This window comes from Lactuca saligna, chromosome 6, assembly GCF_052625555.1.
Source record: "Lactuca saligna cultivar CGN05327 chromosome 6, ASM5262555v1, whole genome shotgun sequence".
Lineage (NCBI taxonomy): Eukaryota > Viridiplantae > Streptophyta > Magnoliopsida > Asterales > Asteraceae > Lactuca > Lactuca saligna.
The window spans coordinates 181,007,716-181,021,781 of record NC_136422.1 but is presented as its reverse complement, the minus strand read 5'-3'; the positions used below and the strand labels follow the sequence as shown (position 1 = coordinate 181,021,781).

Below are 14,066 nucleotides of genomic sequence, written 5' to 3'. Positions count from 1 at the left end.
TATCGTCGCTAAAAATATCGTCGCAATAGCTTCCCTATAGAGACGACATATCGTCTCTAAAGGATTCGTCGCTATATGATTCCAATTACCATAGATGAAGCTATAGAGAGGACTTGTCGTCTCTATAGAAGCAACTATAAAGACAACATGTCGTCCCTATAGATAAAGTTATACACGACATACCACAACCTATAGAAACAACAAATCATGGTAGTAATGCACCTATAGAGACGATTTGGCGTCCTTATACATTCACCTATAGAGACGACATGTCGTCTCTATAGGTATGCCCACAGGTTTACACCCTGTTCTTTTTTCTGTTTATTTTCCTAGTTTTCACAGTTCCAAAATAGCTAAAGCAGTATATTTACAAAATAGCTACAACAATAAATTTAATTGCAACAAATCGTGCTAAATGATTTTATTACATGTTTTAAAATGGTACAAATTGAATGAAAATTCTCAAGCATTACATGTTTTAAAACTATACCAATTCAGATTTACCAAACTTTGCATCAAATTCTTCAGAGAGCAGCTTCCTGAAATTTGGAAAATATTGTAACTGCTGCAGCATTATCATAACAACTTCACTGTTACACTTGTAAAGAAAAATGATCATTTTGTCCTTTTTCTATTTGATCTTTTCATCTGTAACCATCAACATTCGAGTCATATTCTCCTGCATAAGCCATTTTTATTAACATCATATTCACCAATAAAGATAAAACATTATATACTGCAAGTCTTCAAGGGCAAAAAGGGCAAAAAGGGAAAAAAGATTGTAACTTACCAGACCTAAATACCGGATATTAGGTTCACGCACAACTATGAATTTTCCAAGAAGAGCCACACATTGTGACATCATCTCTTTCTCAGAGTCAATATGCATGACCTGTATTAGTCCCAATTTGTTTGTTAGATTTGATAATGACAAGTTTTAATAAATTGTGTTACTCCAAATCTGTTTGTTAATTTGATGAGAAAAACTTGTATAAACTTACAAGAGCAAGAGCTTCAAATAACACAGCATGAGAAGCATTGTTCTTGTTAACATTTTTCACCACATCTGTTCCCATGAGTATCCATTGTAAAACCTAACCACAATTAATAAGCTTTATATTAGTGTTTCGTATGTAAAGAGAGAGGATTTTTTATTTATTTTTTAATAAAATATATAACCTCAAAGAGTGCTCTTCTTGTGGTTGGATCTTCAACAGTTGGGAAATACTGAAGGGCTCTCATTGTTTTGACTTGAAGCCATGGAGAAGGGATACCATAGTATGTGTATTCTTGAGGAACATCTTGATTTCTAGAAAGTCTTTCTAAAATTTGAACACATTTTGGAAGACAACTTGAGTATGCTTCATGGTTGTTGGCTACTAAAGCAACAAAAAGACTCATTGATGATGTCAAAACACCAAGATCACATTCATCTAATAGTTGTGCCATTCTATCTGACCTGAAAGTTTGACCGAACAATAAAAAGTCAAAAGTGTAGATTAAAAAAAAATAAAAGGGAAATAGTAAAATGTAAAGGTGGAAACAAACATACCAGCCATCTACATTCACAATATCAGAATTTTTCCTAAAGAGTCTTAATAGACATAGTGCAACTTTCTTTCTCACTAGTGGTCTGCAACTACTTGAAAGCTGAGGTAAATAAAGTAAGTAGAAAGTAGCAATTGAAATTATAATTGAAAAACAATTAAATTATATTCCATGTGTATTTTTGAACTTACAAGCAACTTCTGAACATCAGGTGCTAGTGATTCAGCAAATTCTCTGCCACCAATATTCCCCACCTGTATATTAACTAGTTATTATTTATCGAGTGATAAGGATTACCATTGTTTGTTGTTATTTTCCATAAAACCTTTAAATTCACAATCAAGAAACCAAATATATTAATCACCATGTGTGATGTGTGATGTTGATTACATCCTCTAGCTCTACCAAAATCCTCCTCTATCATGAACATGTCTGAGAAAACATTAGCACAATTTTTGCAGCCTATCATAAAAAACAATAATTAATTAATTAATTAATTAATTAATTAATTAATTATATTCTTCACAAGCAAAATTAATTGTTTCTGTAGAGATGTTAATCTACTCAGAAATAAAAGGAATTAGAATATATGAACAGCATTACAGCTCTGTCTCGAAGAAATTATTAGATAAGTGACACCATTATCATAAACAACTCGACCTTGAGAATCTTATTCAAACCCTCTCGATTTACCAATACCTAACTCGAAATACAAACATCTTTGCTTAATCAACCTACTTTATGAGCACATATTGTTTTACTTATCGTGTTTTGGTTTCTAACCAAGACAAACAACATAAAAAAGCTATCTGAAAGAAAGGCAAACATGAAAATACCTTTTTTCAATCAGTTTGGTGAAGAAACGTTCGGCCTGATCAACTGCAGACACGTCGCCACGGTAGTCGCACCACACCAGAACACGACCTTTGATATCGAGGAGGAACAGCGCAGAGGCCTCCCCTGCCATCAATTATCCGGAGCCACGTAGATTAGATCTGTGTTGATTCCGAATTAAGATCTGGTTTCTGGTCGATCGATAAAGAACCAGAGGTGAAAATGAAGCCAATAGTTAGAATCGTCAGTGTTGAAGCTAATCGTCGTGGTCTTCGACAACTAGCATGAGGATCGAGAGAGAGGAAGAAGATTTGCCGGGAGTGGGAGGTGAGGAAGTCGCCAGGGGAGAATTGTCGATCGATCGAGAGAGACAGACTGATGATTGAGCGTGCATGAATGAAATGAAGGGGCTGCTCTCCTAATTTTGGGCATAAAAAGCTATGGGGACGACAAGTCATCCCTATAGTTATCCCCAAAACCACGTCCCACCTTTATTTCCATGAAGCGATTAAAAAAATATTTTATTTTTAATTTTCGTTATTTGTTAGAGCGATAAGTCGTCGCTACAGGTATTTCAAGAACGCGGCAAATCCATTTCCTTTCCCGCTTAAAATGCTAAGACGAGAAGTTGTCGCTATAACTTCAAAAGTAAAAAAAATCCATCAACCCTATGGCGACGACATGTCGTCCCTGTAGATCTCGTCCCTATAGATGTTTATTCTTGTAGTGTAATTTCACACACACACACACACACACACACACACACACACATATATATATATATATATATATATATATATATATATATATATATATATATATATATATATATATATATACTTCTACCAAATACTCATATACCACATATACATCAAACACACATACATTGGCATATATTCACCAAATTCACATATATTCATACAAATATCAATTATACACACAATTTTCACATATGGCAACTTTCACATAATTTCACATACAAATACCAAATTCACAATGAAATAATAGAACCTGTAGTGCGGAAATCAACGGATATGTCGGCGGAAAAATTGGTCTTCACCCGAAAATACCCTCACCCATAAACCCAAAGACAATACCACCAAAAACACTGAAATTGAACAATTTCTTGCAATTTAATCATCAAATGCAGCTAGAAATCGAAGTTAACATACAAAGACAAAGAGATACAAGAACTTCAACTTACCTTTCTTTAATAGATAGAGCTAGAAATCGGTCACAGGAAGCCCTAACCACCATTGATCCCTAATCTCACACAATGTAGGGAGATATGTTGTTGGAATCAACGAATCGAACACAAAATCGGGGGAATTTGGAAGAGCAGCAGCGTAGTAGCAGTAAATAGATTGAAAATGGGAAGAAATGAGAAGATTGCGTGCGTTTTTTTTTTTTTTTTTTTTGTCTGCGAGAGTCTTTAGCGGCGACAATTAGGGTTTTACCAGCGACACGAGTCAATAGCGGCGACAATCTGAAGGGAAGGGTACTGCGTCATTTTTTAGGTAACTATTAGCGGCGATTTTTTAGACTTTTAGCGGCGACACAAATATCGCCGGTATTAGGTTTGTGCGGATAAGGGACCCCAACCGTTGGATTAGATACTTGACCGAATGGTTGAGATGTATCAGATGGGGAAAACGCGGATTCGGATGATAAGCCTTTAGCGGCGATGCTATTACCAGCGACTTAGGCCTTTAGCAGCGATTTGTCGCCACTAAAAGCCTAAGTCGCCGCTAAAGGCTGATATTCTTGTAGTGTAACTACGGTATTGTTCTTCAAAGACCCACTAATCGGAAATCACCATACAGCAGTTGAGGCGAGAGCATACCACAGATTATGGGCTAATCTTAATTGCGGTTTAAGTGGCTATTTTTGACTAATGACTAATTTTAGATAATTTATTGCAAAGTAATTCACGATAATGACTATATTTGTAAATTTCACAAATAATTTTGAGGGTCTTAATTCGTTACATTCATTCTAATTTCTATGCTGCCATTCGTTCCAAGTTCCATTCGTGTACTTTCAATTCATGTTTCATTACTGCACTTCCTTTTCCAATCCAAGGAGCCTAGTCTAACTATTTGATCCTGCCGTGCTGCCCGTGCATTTTTTTTACGAGCCTTAAACAAAATACAAAGGAGTAAAATTCAAGAGAATATATAACTCATAAGATATATTTCGTATTACCAACAGAACCGAAAATGCTTACAAACTCAGCACCAATCAAGCCATAATGCAGAAGATAATCTTTATTATCAAATATATATGTTGAAGATATACAATTGTTTCCACAAGTTGATGGCAAGCTAATATCAAGACTCGATTCGCCTGTGTCCACCTTAGGTTGACCACAGACTTGATACAAGTAAATGAAAAAACACAAGAAAAACTGTGAGCACCATAACATCTTGTAAAATATAACCAAGGAAAAGACTTCCTTCTCTAACTCTTCCAATCCAGGAGCATAGTCCTATAACTAGATCACACTTTATACATGTATAGCAATCTTGATTCATGAACATCACATGACTGCTTGATGGCTGAACTCCAACATTGATGATCCAATATTCGGACGATGGGTGGTGGAGGATGGCAAGGGTGAGGCTGAGCTCCGCCCCTGGTCTGACCGAAAAACATTGATAAGGGAGGACTGGAACCGACCGGAATCACCAGTAGGAAGCCGGACATATGAAGAAGGGGCGTCCTCGTTCTTTGGTTGCATGATGGCCCTATACACAAACGGAATTAGCCCTTCCATGTCTTTGCTTTCTTTATTATCCCTATGATTTTAGTGGGGTGTGTGGGGGCGGGGGAATAGATATGAAGAATGGGGAGGCATCCAATGGGGATATAATAGGCAGGGGTGTTGATGACGTGGCATAATAACGACGTTGAATACCACCTAAATTACTCTTGGACACGTAAGCAATGAGGGAGACTTAAACGCGCAAACCCTCACGAAGACTCTGAAAGTTACATATGAACAAACACCTAGTAGCACCTGAATTTAGATCTCACCAAATCTCACTATTATAATATTAAATACATTTTTTTAATTTGATAGCGGGTTTATTGAAAATGTCTTTTTTATATTAACACATATTTTTTTAATTAGGTAATATTATAATAATAGACAAGAAGAAAAATTCAATCATATAATACATAATTTTGATGAAATTATATTATTATTTTTTAAAATAGTAACACCAAAATACATTTTAAATAAGCTGATGACACTTTTGAAAATTAGAAAGTCAATATGTACTGATACCATCCTTTCTTATCGATAACTTCCGAATAGTATTGACATTCGGAGATACTTTTAAATGACAGGTTTGTTAATACGTCACATCGATTTACGCCTGCCCTTATTATAGTATTTACATTTATTTGATCTTATCATTTTTGACGTGTTTAAGTATCCTATATCCAAAGACTAAAATCAACCATTTAAATTACAAGAGGAAAAACTTTAATTTTATTTTATAAATTATTTGAAGGCACAGTGGTCCCCGGAAAACAAAACGATGTGAAAACAGCCAAAAAGAGCAAGGGAACATGCACTTAAGCCGATTGGTTAGACGCCAATTTTTTTAAATATTTATCATGATCATATTTTTGTACAATTTTACGATATTATCGAGTTAAGTCGATCTCCATCATTTAAATTTGGATTATTTTTGGGTAAGATGGAAAGTAAGAATATGAGATCAATCTATCATAAGATTGTTAATTTCTATTTTTTTAATTCATAATACTTCATGTTGTGCTAATTAAGACCTCTAGAAAGTCTTTTTGAAATGTTTATTGTTAAAGACAATATAATATTATGTTGTTTTTCTAAAGTATATATGAAATTTTCAAAATTTTAATTTAGGAGTTTAATTCCTACACATTAATTTTTTTCATACATAACAATTACATGATCTTTTGCATATTGTTCAGCCTCTCTAAAACATATATATATATATATATATATATATATATATATATATATATATATATATATATATATATATATATATATATATATATATATATATATATATATATATATATATATATATACACACACAAATGAGCTACTTTTTAATTCATGAAAGTCATTTTTATGATCATCACTTATTCTATTTACTTACAGGACCCATTGATATATTCTGCTTCAATTATCTCACATTCTGTCTTGTATAATAATCTAATGGAATGTAAAGAGATCCAATATAAATGAAGATCGTATGAGCCAAGGACCTAGGTCAACTACGATGTATGTAGCTTTTATAAGGAAATCTTAAATAAACCTACAATCATACGTCCCATTGGTTTGTTTTAGCAACTCCCATTTTATTTTACTAATAAAAATATTTATAATCTCATTTATTTTTTTCTTTAAACTGAAATCTAGATACATAATCACATTTACCATCTAGAAAAATTATTAAATGAGAAAAAAATTAAATGAGATTTTGTAATATTCGAAAAATCATTCATGGATTTATATTTTTGGAGCTTTTTTGATATTACTATTATTATTATTACTAAGTGTGAGATCTATGTATTATTAATGTTTTAAAAAGAAAGATTTAATATAAAAAATTGTAAGCATATATATACATATTTTTTTATAATACCAGAAATATTGAAATTTGTATCATGATCTTGTAAAATTATTTAAGGTTTGTATATAAATTATTAAGAGAGTTTAATATAATTAAATACCTTATGTATTTAATTCTAGAATTTTTAATTTAAGAAAAGTGAAAAAAAAAACAGAAAATAACAAGTGAAAAATAAAAAAATCATAATATATAAGAAAATTACATGCGGCAAATATATTAAAAACATTACATGTGGTAAAATTCATTTTCATTTGATTATTATTATTATTATTATTATTATTATTATTATAATAAATGAAGATCATTTGAGCTTTTTTATTGCGGACTCTTAAATAAACCTATAGAGATGGAAAATATTTATGTAAATCAAGCGAACCCCACATGTTTGATGAAAATATAATTATTTAATTAAAATTATAACTTTCAAAAAATTGTGGTTTAATATTAATACATGAAAAGTTGAAAACCAATATCAGTAGCAAAAAAACTTATAGTTAATCTATTGGTTTTTATTAACCGTCATAAGTTTATATTATTTGTTACTTCTACTATTAATTGATGATTTTATAGAACGTTTTAAGTTTTGTAAATTATATATCAAATGTATGTTGATTTTTATATATAACAAATAACCAAGTCCAACCTTATGTGTTATTAAGTTAAGTTAGGGCTTAGGGCCCTCCGAATGTTGATATCTCTATTTCTCCAACCCGATTCGTTGATTATCGATACATACATGCCTCCTCAATAATCAAAAGCAAGACTTTTGTTTTTCTTCCTTTCTTATCCGTCCTCATTGTCGTTGATTTCTTAATTAACTAGAGTGATTATCGATCTAGGCTTCTGCAATCTCGATTCTTGAACATTGAATGGCTGCTTGAACTGTTGATTATTGAAATACCTTCATTGTTCTTCTTCCTTCTCCATTCTTGGATTCTCTGATTAATATATTTAATTCTCCATTGTTTAAAAATCTTAAATGATTCATTCAACTGATTCAAGGTATGTGTTGTCATTATTTTCACTTGACTTTTTCATTATTGGACTACCTATTAAGGTTAATAGCCGATTCAGGTTATTATTATTTTTCCATTATCTAATTTTTCCATTATTCTTTGTTCATTGATTAATGCTCGGTTTCATTGTTTCTGTTTGATTTTTGTTTTTTGAGTTGGTGTTTCCATACGGTTTTCGCGTTTCTAGTTTACTGCTTGATTTTTATGTTTCCCTTTTTAATTATAAAATCATGCAACTTGAGTTCCACTGCTTTTACATCACAGTATCACACCTAAGCAGAGTAAAGGCCAAAAGGTTCCAAATTTTTATAAAATTAAGTATACTAACGGCCAAAGGGCCCCAAATTTTTGGCACGCTTAGAACCCCCAAACTAGTTGAACCATCACTACAAATAAAAAATCAGATTGAAAAAAGTACTAGAACTTTTGAAAATTTTATTGACTGTTGACATCAGGAGCACATAAAAAAGTCCAAGTGCCCGAGGTTGACATTAGGAGCGCCAGTAGCGGCACCAGCTCCCGCAACCCAGCGAATCACAAATGGCCGATAGAGCAAGACAGATGCTTCATTGGTGAGGAGTCGAGCCTTCTAGCTGACCAACAAGGAGGCATGTGCCGCACCGAATGTGGTGATGGGTATGTTTTCTTCTCCCTAACTCTTGGTATATGTCGTTTATGATATTTATGTGCTATGTTTTACGTGTTGTTTAGGATCGTTCCACGTGAATGGTATCCTAGTTCAGGTATTATTCGATTTGTTTCCCTTTCACTTAGCAAGAGGTTTTCTGAGTCTTCGGGGTTGTTGGATTGTCCTTTAGAGGTTGAGATTGCTGACGCCCGGACAGCGTAAAAGGTTTTCAGAGATTACGTCTTGAGGGTGTAAGACGAGCGATACCTAGTGGATTTGGTTCCCATTCTGTTGCGTGGGAACAAGGTTATCATAGGCATGGATTGATTGAGCCCTAATGGGACAGTGATCAACTTTGCGCAGCAGTTGATACGTGTCATGAACCCAAGTGGGGTAGAGTTGGTGAATCAGGGCGAGAAGCCGTAGTATGGACCAGCTATGTGTTCAGTAGCAAGGGTTAGACGTTACCTTTAGCAGAGTTGTGCAGGGTATGTCGCCTACATTATGGATACTCGGGAGGCGGGTAAAGTGACTATGAGTGATGTACTAATGGTGTAAGAGTACCCGGACGTATTTCCAGAGGAGCTGCATGGGATACCTCCGGAGAGAGGTGGAGTTCAGGACGTGCGGCTCCGATAGCCAAGGCACCATATCGGTTGGCTCCTCCCGAGATGAGGAGTTGTCTACACAGCTGCAGGAGCTGTTAGACAAGGGATTCATTAGGCAGAGCAGTTCGCCTTGGGGAGCCCCAATTTTTTTGTGAAGTAGAAGGACGGGTCGCATCAGATGTGTATAGATTACAGGGAGCTGAACAAGATAACAGTGAAGAACCTTTATCCACTCCCAAGGATTGACGATCTCTTCGACCAACTACATGGGGCATCTTGGGATTGAATCTAGGATATATTCTTGTGTGCTTTGAGAATTTAGTTGATTCAAAGTGGGAGAGAATCATCCCGGGATTTAGAAGCAGGAGCGCTTTTGAAAATGGGATAAGTTTCGCATCCTCGTCGAGAAGAATGACTGCCCAAGAGGCTATTGGGATTGAGGATTGTGTGAGTTGGAAGTCCGGGAAAATTACCAACATTGAGATCGTGCTCTATTGGTGATTGATATCAAGCTTCGGAGAACTAAGTCGGGGTCCCAAACGTAGCTCGAGTTCACCCCGGGGTGTTCGATCGAGTGTATGCTCGACTCTGAGTGTATTTGAATTAATAGATTGGGGGTAAGGCATTGGGTTGCGATTATGGTGAGGTGAAAGTGTTGTAAGTCTACGAGGGAGCCATAGCATTTACTAGTAGTCAGATGGAGTGATAGTGTTGTAAGACTACGGGAGAGCCGTAGCATTCACTAGTAGTCAGTTGGGGTGAGAGTGTTTTAAGACTACGGGGGAGCCGTAACATTCACTAGTAGTCAGTTGGGGCGAAAGTGTTGTAAGACTGTGGGGTAGCCGTAGCATTCACTAGCGGCCAGATAGTGTGGGAAGTGTTATAAGACTGCGAGGTAGTTGTATCATTCACTAGCGGCCAGATAGTGTGGGAGGTGTTGTAAGGCTGCGGGATGACCCATAGCATTCACGGATTCTTTAAAATGATTAGGCCAGGGTGGGCCAGTTCGCAAGGTTGTGAGTAGTTCATAACGTAATTGGAATCAGGAAACGGTAGGTCGAAGGAGACCGGGCGTGATGTAAGACTAAAGTTATTTTGGTAGTATTCACCTTTTTACGTCGGATTCAATGGCGACAGGTTGTCAGCCTATCATGATCGGATGGATCAAAAGGATTGAAGGAGTTATGAGTACGCGGTATAGATAGCGTAGTTATTGTTAGACGAGGTGTCCTTCGTAGTTCGCATGGGGAAAATGCAAGGTTGCTTGTTGGCTCAGCAATCGGGTAGGAATCTGATATTTCAGATAATGGCAGGCAAGATTGGGATATACAGAGTTGCTTGTTATGCGGGGTATATGCGAAGTTGTTTATAGTTGGACTAAATAATCTGATAGTAGTTGATTAGACCCTGTTGTGCAGCTCTCATCTGAGTCTAACCGTGTACAGGTGAATCTTTTACTCGAAGGATTATTTGAGCCTCCTGACAAGTTAAGCGTTTTGTAGCCGTATCTGACCAGTGTTTTGTTCTTTTCAAAGCCTCAAGGTATTATGCATGGAAAATATTTTGTTTTAGGCTCGTTTTCCTATGTGTGTGTGTGTGTATATATATATATATATATAAGCTAGGTTCATGTTAGACCGCTATATTTTGTGAGACAAGGAGATACAATCCTAGTCATTTATTTTGTATATAAAAAACATTTTTAAAATGTAAAATAATTGAAAATTAAAAAAAAAAATTAAAATATTATTTTTTTCATTTATATTTTCCAAAAAAAATAATAAATAAATACATAAATAAAATAAAATAAAAAAGTTTACCGTTTTTTTTTTTTTTTTGAAATATGTGTTAAATATTCTAGTAGAATATTAGAATATTTTACATATCTAACAAATCTAGTAGAATACTAGAATATTCTAATATTCTAAAAATCATATTAGAATATTTACAGTGTAATATTTATTAAAATGTTTCATTATTTTTCAAAAAAAAAAACATAATTTTTTTTTATCTTTTATTTTTTATTAGGTTTTATTTTTTTTAGGTAAATAAATTGACGAAAATAATAATTAAAAAAATAATTTTCGGATTTTTCCTTTTATTTTGCATTTAAAATTTATTTTTAGATTGCGTCACACTGTCTCACAAAATTAACATGGTCTCAAGTGAACATAAACACACACACACACACACACACATATATATATATATATATATATATAAAAGTTCAAATAAAAGCAATAAATAGTGGGAAAACGTAAAGACGTTATGTTTATGTTATTATTCTATAATGAATATTGTATATGTATATTGTTGACGTAATTCTAATATGAATATTAACGCTTGATTATTCATATATTTATTAGATTGTTATTATTATTATTATTATTATTATTATTATTATTATTATTATTATTATATATATATACACACACACATACACACACAGATATATATATATATATATATATATATATATATATATATATATATATATATATATATATATATATATATGCATTTTTGTATTAAATTTTAATTTTAGTTTTAACCTGTAACTATTTGTTTATACGTTGTTGAATAATAATATAAAGTTGTGGATACAAAATTCATTGCAGAATGACAACATAAAAACAATGTTTTAGCTTTTCACACTATTTAATATATATATATATATATATATATATATATATATATATATATATATATATATATATATATATATATATATATATATATATGACTAAAATCAACATGACTAAAAAGTGTCATGAAAACAAAATAACCTATGAAGAAAGTAGGTTATCGTAACATTTATCAAAAAACTGATTAAAAAACGATAAAAATTGCAATCATATAGTGACGGTTTCTACGTTAATAGTGGGTTTTAATGGGTTATAATCACCACAATTAAACATAACTATAACTTATAAAAAATGACGCAACATTTCTTTACGTGTATAATGAAAAAAAATGTCATAAAATGTCTATAGTGATGGGTTTTTGTGTGGCTAATGTCGATTTTTATAGTAGTGATAGTTTTTCTGTCCGACTCGAAATCTTGCCAAGATCTTAAATCTCGGTGCAAAATAAAAAATTTGGCAAGTTGCTTCAGAATTGTCTCATATATGAGTAAATATGGCAATATTAGGTATCATCTAGATTTTCTATACCAAAATAAGAAATTCCAAAAAGAACACCAAAAACAAGTTTCTCAATTGAGAGAACACAAGATTATATATAGAATTTGTAGTTACATCTATGGTGGAGAAGGAGGTATTCGATTCTGACATTTACAGTGACGATGTTGAAAATTACATCGGTGGTGGAGAAAGTCGATAGTGAGTCCTACGATGATGGAGAAATCACAGTGGGGTCAGGGAATAGTGGAGAAGGCAGCGGTTGCAAGGTAGTAGAAGGAAGCAAGACGAAGGAAAAGGTTCTTGTGGAATTCCGTCGATTGCATAAAATTAAGAAGCGCAGTCCAAGTGTGAAAGGGGAGAAATACGTAGTAGAAATAATATATGGTGTACGATGAATTAAATAAGCCCGGAATAAAAAAAGTTGGGGGTGGAGGTGTTTGGTTGAAATTTGGTTAAGAGAAAGGGATGGAGAAGGTCTCGATTTGTGAGGATGAAAAAAGTGTCTCATTTGGGAAGGAGAAGGATTAAGTTTAGTTGAAATGATTTAGGGGAGTGAATTAATTCATAAGGAAAGTCGTCACGACGTGAATTTTCAAAACAACTTTTAATTTTTAATCATATAATCTTCATAACACATTTTAGAAAACATCATTCATTTAGTAACATAACATAACTCTAATTTTAATCAGTTAATAATCTAGGATCCTCGAAACATAATTTTTTCTTTGGTGTGTACAATCAAGTCGGTGTCGTCTCGCGATCTGAGAAAACCTGAAACACGTAACACATAACACGGTAAGCACGAAGCTTAGTGAGTTCCCCAAAATACCACGCACAAGTAACTAGCCACTCGAGGATATAGCTCTGTAAGACCTTCCGGTCAATGTGTCTCAGTGGAACCCTCCAATCTCATAGCTCGTTGGGCCCTCTAGTCCGATCATAACTCGTTGGACCCTTCGGTTCGGTCTAGCTCGTTGGACCCTCCGGTTCGGTCTGGTTGAGAGCCTTCCGGCCTCATAGTTCGTTGGACCCTCCGGTCCGGTCTTTATAGCACATAGCATAAAATCACACAGACAAAATGCATAACTCAAGCAAGCACATAAGACCCTCTGGTCACACATAATTACCACTCTAGGTAAAGTGTAGTGAGAAGACTCACCTCGGGTGAACTCGGATGATCTCGTACTCGAAACACTGATCTAGCCTCCGCCTAATCACATACAAAAGTTACCTCTAGTTAACAATGGATCTTAAAGGCTAGACTATACTCTTCCTATGCTCTCTCTCAGATGGGTAAAAGACCATTCTACCCTTCCTGACCTCTTACACTCATCTTGACCAAACCCTAAGGTCAACAAAAGTCAACTCCAGTCAACAGTCCAACTTTTGACCAGACTCATCAAGTGCACTCGGGCAACTCATCGAGTCCATTCGATTCATGGCAACCCTAGCAAGCTCCAACTTGACGAGCTAAACCCTAACTCGTCGGGTCACCACCTGACTTAGTTCATCAAGATAAAACCTTGCGCTACTCGCTGAGTCAGCGACTCGACTCGGCGAGTCTATTCAGACTCTTTTTGCATTTAGCCATTTTAGTGCAAGATACTTTCCCAAACATCAGATCTATGCACTTAAGGCTCATTAATCACGTAAAG

At 34.2% G+C, this 14,066-nt stretch overlaps 1 protein-coding gene and 1 long non-coding RNA gene across 2 annotated transcripts; both read right to left on the bottom strand.

Moving 5' to 3' along the window:
• Window positions 1-416: 416 nt before the first annotated feature.
• Window positions 417-2,937, bottom strand: LOC145001882 (AP-2 complex subunit alpha-1-like). Its single transcript, XM_078961213.1, has 8 exons — window positions 2,385-2,937; window positions 1,913-2,010; window positions 1,740-1,802; window positions 1,553-1,650; window positions 1,180-1,459; window positions 1,002-1,094; window positions 791-892; window positions 417-679 (listed from the first exon to the last, which is right to left on the bottom strand). Exons 2-8 carry the CDS (start codon window positions 1,976-1,978, stop codon window positions 632-634), a joined length of 750 nt encoding a protein of 249 aa, XP_078817339.1. The 5' UTR covers window positions 1,979-2,010; window positions 2,385-2,937; the 3' UTR covers window positions 417-631.
• Window positions 2,938-4,294: 1,357 nt separating this feature from the next.
• LOC144999925 (uncharacterized) lies at window positions 4,295-4,925 on the bottom strand. The gene is made up of 2 exons (XR_013661051.1): window positions 4,610-4,925; window positions 4,295-4,520 (listed from the first exon to the last, which is right to left on the bottom strand). It is a non-coding gene; the product is annotated as an uncharacterized LOC144999925 (long non-coding RNA).
• Window positions 4,926-14,066: the final 9,141 nt, after the last annotated feature.

Bases quoted from the DNA above. Each gene is read 5' to 3' on its own strand.
- LOC145001882 (XM_078961213.1), bottom strand. From the start codon at position 1,978: ATGTTCATGATAGAGGAGGATTTTGGTAGAGCTAGAGGATGTAATCAA. The intron at 1,460-1,552 runs GTATGTTTGTTT...TCAAACTTTCAG, and splicing joins ATTGTGAATGTAGATGGCTG to GTCAGATAGAATGGCACAAC. The intron at 1,095-1,179 runs GTTATATATTTT...AATTGTGGTTAG, and splicing joins CAAGAAGAGCACTCTTTGAG to GTTTTACAATGGATACTCAT.